The sequence below is a fragment of the Simochromis diagramma genome, unplaced genomic scaffold (genome assembly GCF_900408965.1).
Source record: "Simochromis diagramma unplaced genomic scaffold, fSimDia1.1 OVJJ01000602.1, whole genome shotgun sequence".
NCBI classification, from domain to species: domain Eukaryota; kingdom Metazoa; phylum Chordata; class Actinopteri; order Cichliformes; family Cichlidae; genus Simochromis; species Simochromis diagramma.
In genome coordinates, this window is record NW_024387040.1 from 5,865,607 (window position 1) to 5,888,921 (window position 23,315).

Genomic DNA, 23,315 nt, shown 5'->3' on the forward strand with positions numbered 1-23,315 from the left:
CGGAACGGGAGGACTGCTAAAACAGTATAATAGACTATGAGCCACACAACATTGGACATCTATTCAGGTCTCCTATATTTGCTAATAAGCAGCAAATAGTTAGCAAAACTCACTCAAGCCATATGTCGATATTTTCACATTTAATACTGAAAAGTCTGAAGTTGAAGCCCTCATTATATTTACATAGTTACATGTACTCATGTCTGCATTGCGTCACACTGCTTAACATAACATACTTTGAAGATTTGAGGAACTATTTTTACTGTCAAAAGAAAAAAGACCCAGATATTTTATCTGTAAAAAAAATTTTCCATTCTACATGTTGCCAGGTCTGTTTTGGGATGGTCTAAGCCTCCTGCAAATTTGAGCAGCCTGAAGCTCCGTGTCTCAGATTCTAACAACAGCTCACTGGGAGATATAAAACAACACGCAGTGCCAACTAGTGACAATATCTCAAAATACAATACAGTTTGTCATTTAGGCGGCAAATGAAAGGAACTGTAGGACAAATATTTTGTTGTTTATTTGACAATCAAACGTGACAATGTAGAAAATTATAGATTATTAAACTGTTCTCCTCCTTCATAGGAACAGTTCAACGTGTCAGTTGGTGATTTGCTTGAGCAACACTGTTCTCCAAATGTTATCTCCAATTGGAGATAGGAGGTTTTGGGGACCTGTACAGAGTGTGTCCCACTTCGTGAAATGAATGGGTGGATGAATGGTTACTCCTTCTTGCTGGACTCCTGTCCTTCAAAGACGGGGTACTTGCTCTCCACTTCAGCCCACTTCAAGGTGTCACTAGCCAGATGTTGTATAATGTCTGGCAACTCTGTGATCTGTGATATATTTTAGTAAATTAGTATCCAAAAAACCAACGAAAAAAAACAGATATGGCACTTTCAAAAATCAAAACAGTTAACTGGTTTACCTCGGCCCTGATTTGCCTCATCGAGTCACGGTCTCTCAGAGTGGCCGTGTGAGGCGTCTTGTTCACTGTGTCGAAGTCGATGGTGATTCCAAACGCCACTCCGATCTCATCTGACCGCGCGTAGCGCCTCCCAATGGACCCTGAAGAGTCGTCTACTTTGTAAGACACACCGTTTCTGGTCATAGCCTCAGCTACAAGGAGGAAGATGATGACAAAACCATTACATTTGCTTAAGTATGAATATATAGCTATTAGCTGGGTGTAACATTAAGACTATAAATAGGAAGAGACTATTGCCAACCTCTAAAACTTGCTAAGTAATACTACATGTATACTCAGTATTCCAAGACCTACCATGACATATAACCCTGGCAAAGTCACTCAGTAATCTGAAAAAGAGAATGTAAAAGCAGATGCTTTGGCAGTTTGTTGGTCTGGAGCACTCAGGTGTGTAATAACACAATTCCCAGCAAATTCAGCCCAAGGTCAGACCGTGCAACATGCACAGGAATTGCAAATGCCGCTGGAGCTATAGCTGAGACTCTGCAAGCCTTAGCATGTTAAATGTTAAACTTCATAACAATACAGACTAAACAAGTATGACTAGTTTGGAAGGTTTGCCAGGACAAACATATGCTGTGTTTGGTGAAAACAAAACACAGCATGTCAGCGTGTGCACCTCATAGCAACTGTCATGCACGGTGGTAGAGGGGTGATGATTTTGGCTTGTTTTTAGCTAACGAACTCTGACACCTTGCAGTCACTGAAAATCAAATGTGAGGACATCTGTCTGACAACTAAAGCTCTGCTGAAACTGGACGATGATCCCAAACCAGCAGCAAATCTATAACAGAATGGCTCAAAAGGTAAAGAATAAAGGTGTTGCAATGGACCAGTCAAAGTCCACACCTCAACCTGATTGAACTGGTGTGGCAGGACATTCAGAGATCTGTGCATAAACAATGCATGAGAACCAAACAGAAAACAATTAGTTAAACTAGTTACTGGAGAAAGCACTGGGAACAGAGATACACCCCATGATTCATGATGGGGTGTATCTCTGTTCCCAGTGATCAACTAAGGGAAATAAGAAAATCCTCTATTGAATTTGGCCAGGCTGCAGACAATGTCAGACTAAAGCTAAGCCAAGCTAAGCTAACTATATTCTGGCTCTAGTGGCTCTAGTATTCAATAGTATTCACCAAATACTATTGAAAAGAGCATTTGAGTATTTAACTGTAATAGCCAACACTCTACTGAAATGGAAAGACTATACTCACCTAACTGGTGGATGAATGGCACAAAGTTCTGGTTCTGGCTCAAAGGCAGGATGGAGCATTTGTATGGAGCCACAATGGTAGGAAAGCTGAAATACTGACCACAGAATAAAGCATCTTAAATCAAAACAAACACGCAACCGTTACTCAGATCTGTTTTCTTGTTGTGGAGTATTCTTACCGTCCTCTGTTCATCCCCCTCCCGGATGTGGAATGAGTGCTCGTAGATCGAGTACATGATTCTGCCGATCCCAAAAGAGGGTTCAATTACATTGGGAATAATCTCCTCCACTGTGACAGGGAAAAACAGAGACATTTTAGAGTGGTTTTTTTTGTTGTTGTTTTTGCCACCCTTCCACAATAACTTGCCTACTCTGGCATTAAAAAACAGGATTGATGTCACCTCTTACCATGCAGGGTTTTCTGGAACCTCTTCACACTGACCATGTCTTTAGTGAGTTTGAAGGTTTTGCCGTCTGTCTCAAAGCTGAACTCCCTACAGACAGAAACACAACATCAAGTCACAAAATGCTTCATAAATGAACTTTATGGTTGTTAAGAGCATGAACGTCATTAATTACCCTTTTTCACTGAGAAGCTTTTCCTGATCGCTGATGTAGCAATCATCACAGACAGCCAGGTACTCCAGAGCCAGCTTGGCATCCTTTTTGTAGGCCATTCCGATGGCACTTTTGTTGGGCTCAAACTGGATGACATTTACTGTTTTGTATGAACTAATTAAGGCATAAAACTTGGGAAAAAAAAACATAACAATGAAGAAAGGATGGATAAAGCCACTGAGACATCAGCCACTGGTTGGTGAAGCCTTGACTTAAGCATTTTGGCCATCGCCATCTTGTGTGTTTGAAAGAAGACCCGGCTGAGAAACACTCCACATCCTATACATGGTTTAGGTCTATTTTACTCTAAATAGGACTGTAATTTACAATATAAACACTACATCTATATCAAACAGGGCTTAAACCTGGCTACTCAGATCATAAACTCATAAAAAAAAGTGTTTACTGAGATCATAAAAGTGTAGTAGGGTTCTTTTCTCAAACTATTTTGCCTCTTTTTGTAACCATGAGCCCCCTGCTGGCCAATACAAAGAATGCAGGTTGAAGACAGAGGCTTCATTTTTCAAACCTGTATCCACAGCCTGAGTGATTTTAGCATGAAATCTAACACTCCTCCTCACCCCCACGCAGTCGCAGTAATGACTCCCCCTGCTTGAGCTGGTTCTACTGGAGGTTTCCTGCTGATAAAAGGGGAGTTTTTCCTTCCCACTGTTACCAACTGTAGGGTCTTTACCTTTTAATATAAAGCTGTTGGTGTGAATTGGTGCTCTTTAAATAAAATTGAATTGAAACGAAGGAAAATTGTTCAAAGGCAAAAACCTATATTGTAAATAAATAAAGTTGGATATTTAAAATATTTTATTAATAGGCTATAGGTCTGACCTGACACATTTAGTGTAATTATAGTCAGGTTGTTGGACTGGGACCACAGAAGGATATGGGCTCTTTTAGCATCTTTTCTGCCACCAGAGGGACTTTGGTAGCTCTGGAGTGACACGAAAGGTCGTAACAGGAGCGATCCGCACAGCCCACAATTTCAATCCAACCCTGAAGAAGAAAAAACACAAAGGTGCAACAAAAATATAAAACTGGACGCTGTCTTTATAATTCTTTAAATGGTTTTATAAGTCTGTTAGTGGAAAGAAAAAATATTTACATAGGAGGTTTTGGACTCAGCATCCCAGCAGTCACATGCGTAATGAGCCATCTCGTTTTCCATGTGCTGACGGAAGCGCACTTTGTCTTTGGATAGTCCCACTTTGATCAGATACAGGTAGATTCTTCCAATGAAGTAGCCCAGCACAGAGTTGTTGATGACTCCCTGCAGCAGAGAGACAGTGAATTTAAAGATGTGCGTCAAATACTGAATTAAATACCAAACTTGCTTCTAACCATTCATCTTTCATCTATGCTATAGTTTTGGTGCTCTAAGGTATGTCAGTAAAACGACACCTACCTGCTCCACAGCATCTCCCAGCCTCATCATTTGTGCTGACTGTCCGCTTGTCTGAGCCTTTGAGGAGAACAGCATGATCTCCAGGTCGGCCACATTGGAGAATTTAGGGTGGACCTTCTCATTTGGGTCCACAAAGTGCTCGATCTCAGCCATGGTGAACTCCCTGCAAACAGGAAATGCTGATATTTCACCCAACATCCCTTTTGGAAGGCAGCAATAATTCATTCTAAGCATTACCTAACACGAATGAGTCCAGAGCGAGGAGATATTTCATTCCTGAAGGAGTTTCCGATCTGAGCAGCAGCAAAGGGAAGCTTTCCCTGGTTGAACTCCAACAGACGTTTGAAGTTGAGGAACATTCCCTGAGCTGTTTCAGGTCGCAGGTAGCTGCAGAAATACCAACGTGCACAATTTCAACACAGCAAAATAATAAACCTTGAAAGGAATGTTGCAAGTGCAGATATGAGTACCCAGGCATGTTCCCTCCAGGCCCGATGGATGTCTGAAACATGAGGTTGAAGGAGACAGGAGGTGTGAGGTCATTTCCTGTGGCAGGAGACTTGACGTTGTATTTCACAAACAGATCGGCCAGCTCCTGCTGAGCGTAGTTATCCATCTGAAACAGAGGGACCACAAATGCATCACAGGATTATTTCTTCACCAACACACCGGTGCATGTGTGTTTGCGAGGCACACACCTGTGTGATGACATCCTCCAATTCATTCACCTGCCCCACTGAGCACTTCTCCTCACACATCAGTTTCTTTAAGTGAGCTGTGAGGAATAAAACGAAAAAGAAGATAGATGCAAGGATTAACACGCACATTTTTAGATTATTGTTTCATTGATGTGTTTGTCTGTTTGGTTTTAGCCAATAATGAGATCTAAGAAAACCAGCCAGTCAATAAGTCCTTTATATAAAATGTACAATAAAAAAAGGATAAATGTCATACAAATAAACCCATAGACAACACGAAACTATCTTCATGTGCAAAATCGCTCGAAATATCCCTTTAACTAAGAGTACAAGGTTAAAATAGGTATTTATTACACACTCTGTTTAAATGTTAAATAATTATTCTCATTTTCTTTCTTTGTTAAAAGGTCTGTTGACCTGCTTGACCGATGTCATGTGGAAGAAAAAACGTATCAGTTATCTGTGCAGCTCGAAATCAATTCCTCAGAGGAGATACTAAACAGCAAGGCAGGTAAAAACCTGTTCAGAATTCGCTCTGCAGGGAAATAAATATCACCAAAATATGTCTAACATCAGCAAGATTATGATGCTACTCTGTATTTCTCATAGTTCCTTTAGTTTTCTGTCATTTTCTGTCCATGTCATGAAATCTGACACCTTGTCAGAAAGTTTAAAGCCACCTTTGAGAAGATGATCTGCCCGGTAGCATTCGCCTGTCTTGGCATCTTTCACCATGTAGTCAGCAAATTTATCCACATGCCCAGAAGTCCTGAAACAAATGGGGAGCTGGTTATAGGACAAATCCATTAGAAGCCAAACTTGAATTTGTGCTTACCTACTTGAGGACGGGCTCGGGGGTCAGCATGGTGCAGTCGATCTCCAGGATCTGCTCCTCCTGGATGAAGTGCTGCCTCCACACCTGCAGGATGTTGTTCTTCAGAGCACAGCCCACAGGCCCGAAGTCGTACAGGCCGCTCACACCTGAGGAACAAGTAGATTTTTTTTAAATAAAATAAATATTGATTAAAAAATGAAGCATTTCCACAAGTGTTTTCTTGGTTTTTCAGCTTTTCCTGTATCAGCTTCTGTTATCCTTCCTTTCTGCTACCTTACCTCCATATATGGCAAATGCCTGATCATAGAAGAACCTCCTCTTCAATGTATCTTCCATCTTCACTCGATCCACTGTGTCCTCTTTGGGCTGCAGAGCCAGTTCCTGTAATGGGAAATGATGGTGTGAGGCACTATTTCTTAATCAGAGTGGGGGTCATAAAAGTTAGCAGAGAGGCACGCGAGGAAAAACATGTCAAACTGAAAGCAGAATCAGTGCAAAGGCCAATCAGGAGCTGTGAGACTCACCTTTGCTTCAAGAGTCTTTTTCCGGGATTTCAGCTCTGCAGCAGCTTTGCTCACCTCCTGCTCCGGAGCACCTTTCTCCCTTAACTCACGGACCAAGTCACCCTGCAGAACAGAACTACACTTTACCTCCTCTCCACACTCGAATTATGTGGTTTTTCAGTTTCAGTAACAAAGGCTGAGCCAGGGGTCGGCAACCTGCGGCTCTTTAGTCCTTATAGTGCGGCTCCGCGAGGTTTGGGGAAATAAATTAGAAGTATTTAGCTGAAGTACATTTTATTTATGTTAGATCTTTTTTTAACTTGTAGTTCTAAATTGGAAGATTATTGTGATATTGAAATATAAAAATACAACTATATTCTATTATTTTTTTCATCGCTCAAAATAAGCGTCACATCCGCGGAAACGCGGTGCATTTATCGAGACTTTCAACCCCAGGTAGGCCAATTATGGATCTTCGGATCCACATTATGTCAGCAACTATTTTCCACCGTGAACTATGTTAAAAAAAAACACCGCTCATGCCTCACAGATGACAGCTTACAGTCCTGCGTAAAGATGAAAGTGACTTCGTACAGCCCTGATTTGCAGACGCTGTGCGCAGAAGTTCAGGAAGTCCCATTGTAAACACATCACGGCCAACACCCGACGATGTTTGTATGAACACGCTTTTCAGCATCTCTTTATTGACCACTTTTCACACACGGTTGCTGTACGCATACAGCCGGCTGTAGCTTTTCAGCTCACAGCCAGACACAACAGCATAGAGAGCACAGACCGCGAGGCGTGATTGCGGTTGCCGCTCAGGTGCGTCCGCCTCCCCTGCAGCGGTGATGCAGACCACGCCCCGCCACACACATTAACCAGGTAAAATACATATTTAGGCAGAATATTGCAAATATCTATTTTTCATTTTTTAGCAGCATAGTGCTTTATTTCCAATTATTTTTTAAAAGCCAGGTCAACGCTCCAAAAGCCCAAAGGCGATATAAGGGCGGCGGCTCACAACGGTTTTTGTTTGCTACATGGATCATTTTACTTCAGCTGGGTGTCTTTCCTTTTGTTATATTTCTTTAAGAGTTCAAAATGTGTTAATTACATAAATAAAATGTAATTTTCTCATTTGCACTTAAAGGATTTCATAAGCAACACACCTTAGTTGTTCACACAAAGCACAAAGGTAAAAAAAAAAACAATATATACAGTGTTATCTTCATTTTAGATGTCAAAAAGTATTTGCGGCTCCCAGTGTTTTCTTTTGCGTGGAAACCAGGTCCAAATGGCTCTTTGGGTGTTAAAGGTTGCAGACCCCTGGGCTAAGCAATGCTCTGATACATGTGAAAACAGAAATGGCAGATACTTGAAATGATCATGATCTATTTAGCGAAACCAACTATGATTAAAAAGTAACAAGAATAACGCTTCTTGAAGAGCTGCTGTTGTTTGTTTGAGAAAAGAAATCTGGAAAACGAGCATGATCTTCAGATGAAAAACCTACCTGTTCCCGCACAGCCTGCCTAAAAGGAGCCAGTAATTCTTCCATGCTGACACTCAACAGGTTGCTCTTGTTAAAGTCTGCTTCAAGCTTCCTTCAGTCTGAGACACAGAGGGGGAAATGTTTTCTTCTCTTTTATAGTCCGACTCTGGCAACGAGGTTGTTGTGTTGCATCATCCAGGAAGCTCAAATTAATTCTCCATTCCAGGTTGAAAACGAAACCACACTGGTCCTGACTTTCTGTCAACAGTATTGTTTAGTCATTAGCATTAACAGCCTAGTAATACATACACTGTGCAGAACAATGGCCCCAGGATAGAAATAACATGATGTGGCTCTTTTGTTCCTCCATCCGAGTATGAGCTCTGACTACAACACTAAAAGATTTTTTCATTTTTTTCATTTGACATGACACATTTAATAAATAAATAGCATGGGGCATAAATGCACAACGTGAAACTATTTGATTATTGTACACAGTGAACTTGAAGCCAGTGTGCTTAACTCTGCAAGAAAGTGTTTTGGAAAATTTGTCCTAAACAAGTATAACGGAACATCAGTGATGTCTGGAAGTCAGAAATCTCATCCTGCTCACTCTCTGTGTCTCTGAGACGCTTTATCCTTAACAATTATTTAGTAGCAAAGTAACATCTGGTGTGAACATCTGTCAGATCAAGTCTGACAGTCAGTGCACTGTGATGACCCCCTTTGTGAACGAGGAAGCAGCTGAAAGAAGCTTTGGTAGAAGGCACAGTCTCATGGTTAACTGAGGTGAAAAAGGCTCCAAACTCTTGATCTGTATGTGGCAGAATTATTAGTTTTTGGAATAAAGAGGCAAAGTAATCTGACTAACCAGCTAAACAAATATCCATTTAGGATGTTTGTGCATTAGACCTTGTTTTTTCTAAGTAATAGCAGTAATAAAGGAAGAACCCACCCTTTAAAGCCTTTGTAACTTCACCTTAACAGTGGTGCCTTATTGTGCATGTAGGATCGCAAAAACCTGTTTACCTTTACCCACCTTTGAGAATTTAACAGGCCCTTAATAGAAAAAAATTAAATAAAAATGAGCTAGTAGTGGAAGTAACAGTGAATCAGTGGTGCCAGCTAATGGTGAAAAATAATACTATCAGTCCTTTATTTTCCACCCATCTTCTTCCAATTCTCCAAGCATCATGGGGGTGGAGGGAACACTGGAGCATATCCCAGCTGTCACAGGGCAGAAGGCAGGGTACGCCCAAACAATTTAGAATAGGTTAAAAATCAACTCTAAGTGCATCTTTGGAAGTAAACCGGAGTACTCATACAGAAAGATCCCAGGGAACTAGTGGATTTGAACCCAGGACCTACTTACTGTTAGGCCTGCTAGTCACAACGCCACTGTGCCGGCTGCTGCTTTGCTTTGAATTCTCAGATATGATGTTGAGCTATGAGGCAAAAAAATAAAAGAATCCCACTTTTAACAAAAACAATACAATCATGGTAGGAAGCAGAATATCTGTCATACACATGAAACATGAATCGATACGCTGCGTTAAACACATCAACTTGTCACGTGCTAAAAACAATTTCGCTGACTATTCTTCTGTTTTTAAATCATACTGGATTTACTTGTTTCATTCATGTTGGCTCTGATACACCGTTTATGTTCAAACTAATAAAACTGATGCGTTGGACATTTTTAGTCCACATTTTTTCCACTGGAGGGGAAAAAAGCAAACATTCAAAACATGGTTTAAATTTCCGAGCATTAAGATTTTAGTTTTGGAGGTCATCTTAAAAACTCCTGAATTACCGTAAGCTTAAGAAGACATTTTTGAGATTAAAAGCAATCGCTGAGCAGCAGTGGCTCAAAAACAAGAAGAAAATATCACAGCTGTTTGTCCGTGTCCTGTAAGTGCCGACTCTTTTTATTGAAACTGTTAAATATCTCAATCAGATCTGCCTGGAACTGGAATGGTGGACGCTTCCTTCCACTGAAAACACCCTGATTACATTTCTCCCTTTTAACATCGTATTGGCATGGTCGTGCATGGATGAAATGCTGCTCGTCAATGAAACAACAGTCCTGTGCAAGCTTTACCACAACTGTTAAGATATGATAAATACATGACAATTTAGTGATTGCAGTGGTGTGGATCACAAAGAGGGCTCTGTGCGCCACTACAGCTCGTCACAATCCAGTCGCGGCAATCGTCGCGGCGGTGCATAAGCAACGAGTCTGTGGATTTATTATGAAGTGGCTGGCAGACGGGAGAACTCTACTCTTCGCTCGTGTCCTTCTTGCTGGTCTCCTGTCCTTCGAAGATGGGGTACTTGCTCTCCACTTCCGCCCAGGTCAATGTGCCGCTGGCCAAATCCCGAACGATCACGGGCAGCTCGCCGACCTGTGAGGAGAGAAAAAGAGGAGCGTTTTTACTTAATGGTGTTATATGGTGTGTGTGGAACTCGAGGTGAAATGCACCTGGAGTAGGGTTAAGTCATGTTGCAGGTAATTTTACTGTCGAAAGAATTATCAATCAAGTCTGAAGATATTTATGGCTCGTGTCTTGGCATCACTCTGAGCCCAACACAAATATAAACCAGAGAAAATGGACTTAAAGCCTAAAAACACAATTGATTTTGTTGTTGTTGCACAGTTTATGCATGCAGCTGTACTGATGAGTAAAAGAGGAATCTCTGTTCCATGAAATGTGAGTGAAACAGACTGAAATACATCATCTGCTGCCACACTAAGAAGCTCAGCCTCGTTGCAGCCAGGCAAGCAAGGCGCTATATAAATGGAATACATTAAACACCAATTCTACTGTACAGCCTATGTTTTGGAGAGCATTTTTCATACCAAACCACACAAAATGAATGAACGGTTATGAAAAATAAGTGAAAGGTTATGAAAATCACTACCATGGTTGCTCAGTTTTTTCTGTTTTTCTGTGCTGTGACAAAAGCACCGCCCTAGAGTTTACCTGCGCAGCCCTAACGCATGTAAAAATGGAGTGACGTGAAGCAGTACCTCGGCCCTGATTTGCCTCATAGAGTCACGGTCTCTCAGAGTGGCTGTGTGAGGCGTTTTGTTCACACTGTCAAAGTCAATGGTGATTCCAAACGCCACTCCGATCTCATCCGTCCTGGCGTAGCGCCTCCCGATGGATCCTGAAGAGTCGTCCACCTTGTGAGATACGCCGTTTCTGGTCAGCGCCTCCGCTAAGGAGAAAAGAAAAAAGCAGTTGGAGAAAGTGCCATTTTCCTTCTTTGACTGAAATAGGATGTTTGATTTTGGAATCACTTACATAATTCCCTCACAAAAGGCATGAACTCTTGGTTTTGACTCAGAGGCAGGACGGAGCACTTGTAAGGAGCGACAGTAGCAGGGAAGCTAAAGTACTGCAGTGAAAATGAAGACGCATCATTAAAGGAAACCAGCAAAAATAAAACAAAGCATGCAAAAATACTCAACTCTGCAAGGAGCTACGACAATATAACAAAATCAGGCAAATGAAATTAAGTGCTACTCTTTAACTTGTTAGTAAAATACACATAAATCAATCACAAGGATTCAACGTTCCAGATCAAAATCTAATCATAAAGAAATAGATGAAGAGGATGAGTGCAGCAGCACTGAACATGGTGTCATTTTGTAAGGGCAGAAACATCGATGTTGTCAGACTTACCGTTCTTTGTTCGTCGCCTTCTCTGACCTGGAATGTGTGCTCAAAGATGGTGTACATGATCCTACCGATGCCAAACGAGGGCTCGATCACGTTGGGAACAACTTCCTCGACTGTGGATGACAGAGACATTATAAAACCGCTTGCTCCGGTATCATTTCCCTCACGTTTCTCTCGAGTGAAACTCACCGTGCAGAGTCTTCTGGAATCGCTTCACGCTGACCATGTCCTTTGTGAGTTTGAACGCTTTGCCTTCTGTCTCGATGGTGAACTCTCTGAGGAGCACAAATTTGAAAAACTAACTCTTTCCTGAAAATGTACTTGAAACAACCATCAGTATGATGATTAGCCACAGCACTCACCCACTCTCACTGAGCAGCTTTTCCTGGTCTGTAATGAAGCACTCGTCACACACAGAGAGGTACTCCATGACTATCTTTGCATCCTTTTTATAGGCCTTCCCAATGGCTCCTTTATTGGGCTCAAACTGGACGACATTTACAGTTTTGTGTGGAGAAGTTAAGGAGAAACACCGATCACCAACATCAAAAGGCTCTTTCGTGTTTTGGGACTTTCTCTGAAGTTGTGTTTCTACTTTGATTTAAGGATATGGGTTCTTTTAGAGGCTTTTCAGCAACCAGAGGGACCTTGGTGGCCCGTGCGTGGCACTGCAGATCGTAACAGGACCGGTCAGCGCAGCCTACGATCTCGATCCAGCCCTGCAGGGGACAAACATTACTTTGAGCATCAGCATACAAAGAAGCTGATAAAGCTGTGAGGAAACGCTGCAGTGGGACGTACGTAGGAGGTTTTGGCTTCGGCATCCCAGCAGTCACAGGCGTAGTGAGCCATCTCGTTGTCCATGTGCTGTCGGAAACGCAGCTTGTCTTTGGCAATACCAACTTTAGTAAGGTAGAGGTAGATCCTCCCGATGAAATATCCCAGGACGGAGTTGTTGATCACTCCCTAAGTGAGACAAGATACATTTTTTGTTGCTTTTCATCTTAAACTCTTAAACTGACTATTTTGGATTTGACATCATCATTGGTGTTCCAGTGTTATGGCCACCTGCTCTACAGCATCTCCCAGCTTCATGATCTGTGCAGACTGGCCGCTGGTCTGAGCCTTGGAGGAGTATAACATGATGTCCAGGTCAGCTACGTTGGGGAATTTGGGATGATCCTTTTCATTCGGGTCCACAAAGTGCTCAATCTCAGCCATGGTGAACTCTCTGCACAAAAATATATATCACACAGTCACATTCCCGTTTTCTCTCTCAGCTTAAAAACAAAATATTATTTGAACCAGAGGACACACCCCCTCCTCACCTGACACGAATGAGTCCAGAGCGAGGAGAGATTTCGTTCCTGAAGGAGTTTCCTATCTGAGCAGCAGCGAATGGCAGTTTTCCCTGGTTGAATTCCAAAAGACGCTTGAAGTTGAGGAATATTCCCTGAGCTGTTTCAGGCCTCAGATAGCTGCAAATGCAGATTGATTAAAAATCAAAATTAATGACACAAATGTGAGGAAACGTTTCTGCACAGTGCTGAGGAGTCATTTTACCCTGCCATATTCCCCCCTGGTCCAATGGACGTCTGAAACATCAGGTTGAAGGAGATGGGAGGTGTGAGCTCGTTTCCTGTGGTAGGGGACTTGACGCTGTATTTTACGAAAAGGTCAGACAGCTCTTCTTGGGTGTAGTTGTCCAACTGGAAACCGGTAAGCCCAAAAAATGCAAAATCAGTGATTTACAGCCACGTCAGAAACAAAGGTTTTTCAACATGACTCATTTTGTCTCAATTAACACAGACCTGGGTGATGACGCTCTCCATCTCAGCCTTCTTCTCTGCTGTGCACTTCTTATCAGACATCAGCTTCTGAAGGTGGGCTGTAACACACAGAAAAACCAGACAGTGGTGTTTTTGTTGTTTTTTGTGACTTCCCACCAACATCCCAGCCTGCCCCCAGCACCTACAGCGAGTCCTACAACAGTGCTCAACGTAAATATAGTCATTATAAAAAGTATGAGTGAATGCGTGTGTGCTCAGCTAACACTGTGCATTAAAAGAAGCACAACAAGTGAAGTCTAATTCCACCTGGTAGGAGACCGCGGGGCTAAGGCACCCAACAACCCCTGAACCAATCACACCCCACAGACCCAGAGGAAGCCTTATATGTCCTCCACATTGGTTGCACACACTATTTATGTCATCTCCTAATGTATAATCTGTTAAAATGGCAGCAAATTCATTCATGTTTATTTACATTGTACAATGTCACAACTCTGGGATATGTACTCATGACAGTTGCGAGGTTTTTGTAAGCTGCAATAACGATAACAAACAGTACGTGAAATACAAAAAACTGACCATATGTGAAAATGTGCTGCAAACTAAAAAGCTTCACGAAAACATGCTTGTTTTGTTTTTGTTCCTCATGTAATTTGAAGTACCTCTGTTAATAAATATTACACACTTTTGTGTTATCTGGGTAAATAAAAAGCCTTTTGGGACACGTCCTCAGTCCATCACAAGCTCTTGGTACAGTTCCAGTGTCTCGGATTCTAGCGGCTGTATTACTTTGTAAGCCCTGCGTGATTTCTGCTGGTCCAGCCACTTCCATCCCCCCCCTCAGGCACAACAGCAATACTCAGAATAGGTGACGAGCAGCAGTTGCCCCTCCTGTCTGCAGAGTCCCATTAATAATACAGATCCACCTTTAGTTTACACAGTGCTGGAAAACTAGAAGCAAACCATGCTCACCTTTGAGGAGGTGGTCAGCCCTGAAGCATTCGCCATTCTTGACATCTTTCACCATGTAGTCTGCAAATTTGTCCACATGTCCTGAAGTCCTGGTGGAAGAAATAACGTAATAAGTGTATTAATGCCAAGGATTTAAAATGCATCCCAAAGAAACTCGTACATTCAACAGTGTATCTGCAACCGGGCTATGGAAAGCTGCTATTAGTGGCAGCTTCCATGCATAAAATCGCAGAAATCAATGTGCGCCCGTTAACAAAAACCCACAGTTCAGCACTTTGGAGCTGACTCTAGGAACCACTAGGCGCCTTTTTTTTTTTTTTTTTAGCAGTTTCTGAATTACCCTTTATTAAATATAAATAAACAGCCTATTAAAGCCTAATACAAATGTTGAGACCACGACTACAACAGGTTCAGTGCACCTACTTGAGGACGGACTCGGGGGTCAGCATGGTGCAGTCGATCTCCAGTATCTGCTCCTCCTGGATGAAGTGCTGCCTCCACGCCTGCAGGATGTTGTTCTTCAGGGCACAGCCCACAGGGCCGAAGTCATACAGGCCGCTCACACCTGAGGAGCATTACTGCATGGTAACAGAACGCTTAAAAACGCCATCATACGCTGGCTTAAGCACTAACCGAAAGCTTAATTTCCACTGCTGGCTATCCAGGTCTTACCTCCATAGATAGCGAAGGCCTGGTCGTAAAAGAATCGCCTCTTGAGGGTATCCTCCATCTTGGTTCTGTCGACGATGTCATCTTTGGGTTGCAGTGCCAACTCCTGCAATTTTTATACAAAGTGCCAAGATTAAAATCACAACAACATCTGAGCATTAAAGTCTGTTCTTGGCCTTAAAACACAGAGCCTTTCTGGCATGGTTATTAGAGTTAACTAAAACTAGATGAAAATGCTTTCAGAGGGTTGTGTGTTATTATTGTCAAATCTGTGATGATTTTCCTCAATTTTGGCACTGACATACGCCATCCACATATTACACTAAAATACATTAAACACTTCCAAACAATAACGACACTGAATCACAAATCTACTCTGGAAACAAACTGACACTACACTGAATTAAAAACAAAAAGTCAAAATAAAAAAAAAAAAATAATTAGAAAATACAAAACCATAATAATAGCTTTGCTTCCAGGACCCTCTTACTTGCTTTCGTTTACCCGTCAGGTCTGACTCAGGTATCATTTTGTGAGACATGTTAAGATCTTTTATAGCTCAATATCTGATCGTCTTATACAGGAGATTGTGAAAAAGGCTTAAAAATACTCAGAGTGATCTCAAAAACCCAGATTTGATCATTCTTTGTCATTTTGATATAGTTTTCACAGCATCCCAGCCAGGTGGACCGATGATACACTTCTCAGCTTTAATGAAAAGCATCGTATTTTCAGAGTGGTCTGGCTGTCTGGGGGTGTATAAGCACTTGAAGAGCATATCATATATCTAAAGTTTAACTGCTCCAGAGTACCATGAGCTCAAGTGGACTTGATTTGCTTACCTTGGCCTCCAGAGTCCTCTTCCTCGCCTTTAGTTCTGCTACAGCTTTAGTAATATCCACATCTGGAGCTCCATCCTGTTTCATTTGGCGAACCAGGTCCCCCTAAACAGAGAGTGAGGTGGCTTCAGACACAGATAAACCAACAAAACCATACTACACGAGTATGGGCATGCTTACAAAAAATATGCTGAAGGATCAGTGTTGTGTAGGTTTTTTGTTTTGTTTTTTGTTTTATTAGCAGTACAAATTTGGCTTCCAATCATAACCACGCCCTTTCCACAAGTGTATGCAAAAGCAGCTGCAACAGCAGCAGCTCAATGAAACGTGGCAGAGAGCGCAGACATAACTGACAGTTAACGTTAGCAGCTAGCTAGAAAGCAACTGATTCATTGACAGCGAGCAGCCGGGTCGTGTTAGCCGGCTAGCCTTACGAGCGAGAAGGCTAATGTGACAGAGTGGGCGGCACTAAAATATATCTAATCACACTGAGAACAAACACTCTTTATCTATAACGATAAAGATAAGGCGATAAGTCCCAATTACCTGTTCTTTCACTGCAAGCCTCAAAGGGGCGAGAATCTCCTCAATGTTGCCGTCCATGGTTTGTCCTTCCGCCAGCTGCAGCCACAGGCTTGTTTTCTTCTTCTTACACAAGCACACCGACGTTGAAAACGGCCGGTTTTTACGCGGGTAGCGAAGCGACTGCCGAACAAACCGGACCGTGGACACCGGGCAGGAGCGGAAAATCTCAGTGGTGGTCCTCAGCAGTGCTGATGCTGCGCCGCGAAGAAGCATGGACCGGAGTAATGCGAGAAAGAGAATGATGAAATCTCTGAGAGCAAGTAAACACTGCTTCCGCCGCCGGGAAGCACTTTCTCTACGCCACACGTACTCTGTGTGCCCATTGTACACTCTCGGCAGATTCGTCACACATGCTGAGGGGTAAAATAAAAAAAAATAAATAAATAAAATAAAAAAAACCCATCATAAATAAAATTTTAAAAATGAATAAAATAAACTGAAATAAAAATTAGTTTAGATCGATATTTTTTGTCAGCTAAGATAACAACTTAATTCTAAAGTATATATTCTGGATTACTGCTCCATCACCCAGTTATATCCGTTGCCCTTTTGATCTAGCTAATTAATATGTGTGCACAAAATTCAATTCAATTCACTCCAGTTTTATTTATTTGGCGCCAAATCACAACAACAGTTCCCGCGAGACACTTTCTATTCCAAGCTAAAGACCATACAACATTACAGACCCCAGCAATCAGACAAGCCCCCTACGAGGAAGCAAAAAAAGGAGAAAAATATCCACTGTATTCAGTAAATGTGAATTTATTTGTCTATGGGCCGGCATTCATCAACAAATCTATAATCAGCTCATACAGATCTACAAGCATTTATTTCAGTTATTGACAAAAATAATGACATTTTCCGAGAGAAAAGAATAACTAAAACTGCTATTAGCCGATTTCAGTCTGTTTATTGTAGGGTATGGGCCAGGATTAAATCATTACAGTCATTCAGAAATGGTAACCTTGTGTCTCTCTGTGGATACTGTGGAGTTGTGCCCATGAAGCCCTCTTTCTATCTTCCACTCTTCTCACAAGAAAAGAAGGAAAAACAAACTTACCTCAGACCCCTCTTTCTTCTTCTTCTTCTTCTTCTTCTTCTTCTTTTAGATCTGTGTGAATCCATATTTTTACAAGATTTTTTTGATGTCTTTTGCACAACTGGCTTTTTTTTTTTTTTTTTTTTTTTTTGCAAGAGTGAGGAGCAGATCACTCTTCCAATAAGACAAATGCCAGACACTTCATGTGTCCCTTGGGGCTCAAATCTCATCATCTCATTCTCACTAAAATGTGCCCTTATTCTGCAGAGGAATGACAAGATGTGACCTGCAGGGTTTCCATCATTTAGCACTCACTCATCAATAAGAAAAGTTACTGGCATTTGATTGATACTGGATGACTTGTCAAGGTCTTTTCAGTGCAGATCCTACTTCTTTTTTTTTTTAAACCTGCATGCTTCATCTGCTTCTTGCTTTACTGTAAACAGATAGGAGTGCAGGTTTTCATGCTGGGCTATGTGGCTATGTAAATTTAACTATTTACATGCTTTCCCCTCTGTGATATGCAAAATATTCAGTCTTTTTACAAATAAATATTCAAAGCCATTTAAAGCCGGTAGAATCGGTTCCTGGAATAACAATGGTCTTCAGTATGTAAAACTATTAAAACAGTCGGCTACTGCTTGGATATTGCAGTTACATTCAAAGTATAGGATCAAGTGGCCAAAGATGACATATTAGAATGAAAATAAAATAACAAATAGTCCTAATGCCGAAAAACCGTGATAACACTTAATCCATAAAGGAATATTTCATTAGATTAGTTACAAAATAAGATATACAGAATATTCTTTTTGTTGCATATTCTCTCAAGATTATGTTCAGTCTATTACAAGTTTATATCTATTCCACTAGGTGGCAGCAAAGGTAAACTAATGAGCCAATACAGTCCAAAGCGTGATCTGTGCGACCTTTTCTTTCCAACTAGACGTGAGAATACCCAAATTCAAGAGTAGCCAGGGAAGTCAGCTTCATGCCTCCTTTTTCTTCAGAGAGCCAAGGCCCTAAACTGGGGTAGAAATCTTACATTTTATAGTTCTGTAGTAGTCATACTACAAATCGGTGACACCAAAGTCTTCCCATAAAATCTCTGGTTACTCCCAGGTAAAATAAATCTCCAGGACACTGAGGTCTCTTATATCTTAAGGACTTCTCCTCTTTTGTAAATACACTTTGAGGGACTGAACAGGCTGAAAACGATAAAATTTAGCATAAATGAAATTCACAAAAAGCCATGAAAAGTTTCATGTACTATGTGATTAACGGGTTTCGGCCATGGGTGTGAGAAAATGGAAATAATTAAAATTACAGTGAAATCAATAAATATAATGAGACAACTTCAGGTATCACTTCTGCTTCATCTGTCATAAATAACAAGGGAACAGGCCACACCTGGTCATGAAACTGCTTATTACTGCTTATTACTTTTTAGTCTAAAAATGGGGGGCTGTCTATAAAAATGTATGCAATTCCTAAACAGTTAATGCAGTGCTGTTGTTTTAATTAAAACTGAAAGTCTGCACTTTGATCACATCTTGATAGTTTGATTTAAAATCCACCGTGGTGCTGTGCAGGGGCAAAACTACAAACTTTGTGTCTTTGTCCAACAAATTATGGACCTAACTGTACATATAGTCTAAGGAGCTTGGAAAGAAAAGCATGTGGACTTCTTTAAGTTTGTTTCACCTCTCATCTGAGAAGTATTCATCTCATCAACTTCTTCAGTTCTTCTTCAGCTTCTTGGATGAGAGGTGAAACGTCTTCAAGCAACTTAAAGAAGTCCAGATGCTTTTCTTTCCAAGCTCCATAGACTACGATGACCTGGATGACTGAGAACCTTCACAGACAAACTGTATGTAAATGAAATATGTGGGAAATATTGGCTGATTTATGAAATTTTTACGGTGCGTTCTGCAGATGATATAAAGCAACATCACCTGACATGTGGACACAAGAAATTTGTTATAGTTCTCATCTAATATGAGCCCAGACCTGAATATGGATATATAATTTATATATCAATTACCAATGACCAAAAAAGCAGGGATGCTGTTTAAAATGTAAATAAAAACAAAATGCAATGATTTACAAATCTTACAAAAAGATATATTATTAGTGGTACCATAGAACACAGGAAACGGAAGGAACAGAGTTATGTTTACTGTTGTGTAGCAGCCTAAATGTTTGGGAACTGAACAAACCAGCTGCTGGACTTTGGGGAGTCCCGGGTCTTTTTTGTTGTATTTTTTGTTTCGTGATGTTTTCAGTTGTTAAAAGGTCCAGCACCTGGACTCTTCTATATGAAGTTAGCTGTTTAACATGTATGTGGTTTAACATTTCTTGCTGAAACATGTCAGGCTTTTCCTGAAAAATGTTGCCTGGATGGGAGCAAATATTGCTCTAAAACCTCAGCATTGATGGTGCCGTTCCAGATGTGCAACCTGCCAGCTCCATAGGCACTTATGTACCCACATACCATCAGAGATGAAGGCTTTTAAACTGAGAGCCGATAACAAGCTGAATAATCCCATTCCTCTTTCCCTTAGACCATTTTAAATGAGAAAGAGAAAGATCATGTTCACACATGGCTTTTTCTTGTATGATAGAGGTTTAACCTGTATGTATGGATAGCACGGTGAACTATCGATTCATATATATATATGCAGTATTGATTTGGGGCCTTGTCTAAACTTTTTTAGAAGATATGGTGCTATGATCCAATTCAAAATGATCTAATATTTTTTTCATGGAACAGGAAAATGTCTGAGTTGAAACATTTGATGTTATGAGATTTGCACATCACTGAATTCTCTTTGTATACATTTTAGACAGGGTCCCATATCTTTGCAATTGGACTTGTACATTTTCTGTATAAAGCACCTGCAACTCTGAGTGTCCCAGTTTATACAAAAGTGTCTTTGGTCCAGTTGCAGCTTTAATACAAATGTGCTGCCTTACATTGCAGGATTCAGGCTACTGTGTGTCCCTTTACATGCTTCACTGTGCCACTGTTTATACAATGCTGAAAGGTATATACAGGTTTAAGAGCAACCTGAAAGGCTCAAGAACGTGCAGACACAGAGAGACTCATGCAGAGCGAGAGAGATTATTCAGTGATACCAGCTCCTTACTGAACTACACCCACACTCATAAAACATTCAAGCACCCCGCAGTCTGACAGCGCATTTGAAGGCATTGAAAAAGATCATCTGTGTCCTATCAAAGTTAATATCAAGAAGATATTTATTTTAATTATTCATCAACAGAAATCTGGTGCTGGATAGCGGTGCCATTTCCCCCCGCCTCAGACAGAGAAATGTCAGAGGCCAACAGCGTTTGATGTCCATGATCAAAAAGTGACTCCACCAGTGTTTGTTCTCATATTTCACCGTAGTATTAGTCAGTCATGCATATATCTTTATCCTGCTGGCACGCTCCACTCTCCAAGTGCTTGTGTCTTGCAGCTGTTATTGCAGAGCCTAATCTGTGGCCCTGAATAAGCTTTAAAGTTCTTTATGCACTATTTATTCTGGACTGACTTTCTTTGGCTGCTGCTTCAGGGCCACAGTAAACTGATTTCTTTTTAATAGAACATGCAGAAGATTAACAAGGAGGTACTTACGTGTAATATTTATGTGCTGAACATTATATTTATGTGATACAGCTCTCTGATTACCTGCAGATGAAGAACTGTATATAATTGCATGAGTCGAGCAAGTGTAACAGTTAATCGTTGTGGTTTTATTTGTAGTGTTTCATGTGATTTGAGATGCTAAGCAGTGCTACACCCGTGAACTGATCTGCTTTGGAAATACATGTTCCTATAATTTTTCCTGTATATTTTTATGTTTATGAACTGATATCATGGGATGTTGAACGCCATTAATTAGAGTAACTTCACTCAGTAATCAAAGTGTCGTTTCCCTCATAGCATCATTGCTGAAATTGGAAATAATTACATTTGAGAACCTTGGGGGCAGCGATTACAAGCTATGAGCAAAACACTGCAATATTATTACTTTTTAATTTAATATGGTAACATCTGAGTAGTTCAAGTATAAGTTAACTGAAGCTTAACTGGGACTTGTACTTTCTGTAAAGTTTCTGTTTGGCCAAACCAAAGTCCTAAATATACTTTTTTCACTCTAATTTGTTCTCCACCAACTCTACAGAATTTTAACAGATAATCATAAACTTTGTACTGAACTGTTAATCATACAAACATACAAAAGGCACCTAATTCAAGAGCTGAACCAGTGTAAACTGGACTGAAAATCAATGACAACACGTCTGATGGAGTCTTGAATCCTAATTTGAAAATTTTGGTTCAAATCATCGTCAGCATGCACAGAGGAATTCAGGAGAGAGGTGAGACGCTACAGTTTACAGGCATCTGTAAGACAGTGGAGGCTCTGTCATGGTTTATGACTATATTTCAGACAGTGGTGTTGTGGATATTCTCAAAACTGAAATTATGAACACGGAAAAGTGCCTTTAGATTATGATTAGGCTTCATTTTTCAGCACGACAATGACACAAACAGACTGACAATGCAGTAAAAGCATACCTGGACAGAAAAATACAAAATGCAACACTATCAGTCATGGATTGGCCTCCACAGAGCCCGGACCTTAACATTATTGAAACAATGTGGGATCATCCTAAAAGGAAACAGAAGAAAAGGCAGCCGACATCCAAAGAAGAGCTTTGACTGTCCTTCAAAAAGCCTGGAGAACTATTCCTGAAGACTGCTTAAAGAAATAACAAGAAAGTTTGCCAAAGAGAGTTCTGGCTGTGTTGAAGAATAAAGGTGGATGCACAGAATATTCACTTTCAAGCTTATACAAACTCTGTTTTTGCTTTCGCACATGTAAATCAATGCCCTTATTTCCCACTTTCCCATATAAAGAAAATAGGGGTGACTCAAAGACAGTATTCTAGTCTAGAGGCTTTTCATTCATCAGAAAAAGCCCCTAATTGACCATCGAGCAAATGTGTTTTCTGGCAGCTTATTAACAGGTATAACTGCACACTAAAAAGTTTATAGAAGAATGGATAGTTATGAACATGATTAAAAACAGTTGAGTATCTATTTATTTTCCAAATAGAAAGGATGCAAAGTGATTTTAGACAACATCAAAGCATTTTTACCATTTTTAATGAAGACGTTGGTTTGGTTTTCTTCATTCTTCTTTGTGGGCCACATACAGCCCACTTTGATCTCAAGTGGGTCAAACCAGTGAAATTCCCCTCTCTGTTATTGTAAACAGTGCCTCACATGTAGTTTTCCTACATGATAAAGAAATGCTGCTGTAGTAAATAAAAGAAGCTATCCAGTGGGACAGTCTTTGCTGAGCTGGTTCTGGCCCCTGGGCCTTATGTTTGGCACCCTTGTATTACAGTCTGTTAGCATGATGAACTTGTAATCCATCCAGTGTGGTTATGATTATTATTAATGCTAACAATCCTAAATCCTCTTGATAGACTGTTTCTAACAGGTTCTTACACAGATATATTTACTGCAACATTTGTATTTGCCTTTGATGAGTTATCTATGCAAAGTGCCCCAGCATGGTTACAGACACGCTCCATCCCCTCGGATTTCAAGAAGCCATGCAGTCTTGACAGATGCAGAAACCTGAGACAGACTGCCAGGTGGGGACAGACAATTGTGCAAAGTGGTTGTGTTGCTGTTACACATACATTATTGTAAACATCACAGCCGAGGCGCTGACCTGCAGTGAAAGCATCGTTTCAGCGGGGAGATTACATACTAATTATCAGAAGCATCGGTTCTCCTGCTGTCCGCGCGCAATCATACACATGTCTCAGGTGGGGTCATTTAGGGCTTTGTGGGCTTCGGCTCCATTAAAGTGACAGCTAAGGTGAAGAGGGACGAACACTAAGAGACGTCATCGTTGGCAACGGACCAGAAAACCAC

The 23,315-nt window shown here is 40.9% G+C and overlaps 2 protein-coding genes and 1 non-coding gene across 4 annotated transcripts; all 3 read right to left on the reverse strand.

Annotated features, from left to right (window-relative positions):
• Window positions 1-125: 125 nt before the first annotated feature.
• Window positions 126-9,547, reverse strand: LOC120741209 (glycine--tRNA ligase-like). 2 transcript variants are annotated; one of them, XM_040043957.1, is made up of 17 exons: window positions 7,798-9,547; window positions 6,303-6,404; window positions 6,057-6,159; window positions 5,783-5,924; window positions 5,624-5,712; window positions 4,944-5,020; window positions 4,716-4,861; window positions 4,483-4,632; window positions 4,246-4,408; window positions 3,946-4,110; window positions 3,729-3,836; window positions 2,790-2,935; window positions 2,619-2,704; window positions 2,390-2,499; window positions 2,212-2,305; window positions 932-1,122; window positions 126-839 (listed from the first exon to the last, which is right to left on the reverse strand). In XM_040043957.1, the coding sequence occupies exons 1-17, from the start codon at window positions 7,840-7,842 to the stop codon at window positions 726-728; spliced, it is 2,031 nt and encodes a 676-aa protein (XP_039899891.1). In that variant the 5' UTR covers window positions 7,843-9,547; the 3' UTR covers window positions 126-725. The 2 variants fall into 2 exon arrangements, with proteins under 2 accessions (XP_039899891.1, XP_039899892.1); XM_040043958.1 differs by lacking the exons at window positions 126-839; window positions 932-1,122 and adding an exon at window positions 1,167-1,320.
• Window positions 9,548-9,675: 128 nt separating this feature from the next.
• On the reverse strand, window positions 9,676-16,573 carry LOC120741207 (glycine--tRNA ligase-like). Its single transcript, XM_040043954.1, has 17 exons — window positions 16,279-16,573; window positions 15,736-15,837; window positions 14,897-14,999; window positions 14,648-14,789; window positions 14,225-14,313; window positions 13,274-13,350; window positions 13,026-13,171; window positions 12,791-12,940; window positions 12,531-12,693; window positions 12,264-12,428; window positions 12,074-12,181; window positions 11,825-11,970; window positions 11,652-11,737; window positions 11,466-11,575; window positions 11,085-11,178; window positions 10,808-10,998; window positions 9,676-10,181 (listed from the first exon to the last, which is right to left on the reverse strand). Exons 1-17 carry the CDS (start codon window positions 16,528-16,530, stop codon window positions 10,056-10,058), a joined length of 2,250 nt encoding a protein of 749 aa, XP_039899888.1. The 5' UTR covers window positions 16,531-16,573; the 3' UTR covers window positions 9,676-10,055.
• LOC120741571 lies at window positions 14,391-14,527 on the reverse strand. Its single transcript, XR_005697644.1, has one exon. It is a non-coding gene; the product is annotated as a small nucleolar RNA SNORA84 (small nucleolar RNA).
• Window positions 16,574-23,315: the final 6,742 nt, after the last annotated feature.

Bases quoted from the DNA above. Each gene is read 5' to 3' on its own strand.
- LOC120741209 (XM_040043957.1), bottom strand. From the start codon at position 7,842: ATGGAAGAATTACTGGCTCCTTTTAGGCAGGCTGTGCGGGAACAG. The intron at 5,925-6,056 runs GTAAGGTAGCAG...CTTGTTCCTCAG, and splicing joins GGCATTTGCCATATATGGAG to GTGTGAGCGGCCTGTACGAC. The intron at 4,633-4,715 runs GTACTCATATCT...GTATTTCTGCAG, and splicing joins CCTGGAGGGAACATGCCTGG to CTACCTGCGACCTGAAACAG.
- LOC120741207 (XM_040043954.1), bottom strand. From the start codon at position 16,530: ATGCTTCTTCGCGGCGCAGCATCAGCACTGCTGAGGACCACCACTGAG. The intron at 12,941-13,025 runs GTAAAATGACTC...CTGCATTTGCAG, and splicing joins CCAGGGGGGAATATGGCAGG to CTATCTGAGGCCTGAAACAG. The intron at 11,576-11,651 runs GTGAGTTTCACT...TGTCATCCACAG, and splicing joins ATTCCAGAAGACTCTGCACG to TCGAGGAAGTTGTTCCCAAC.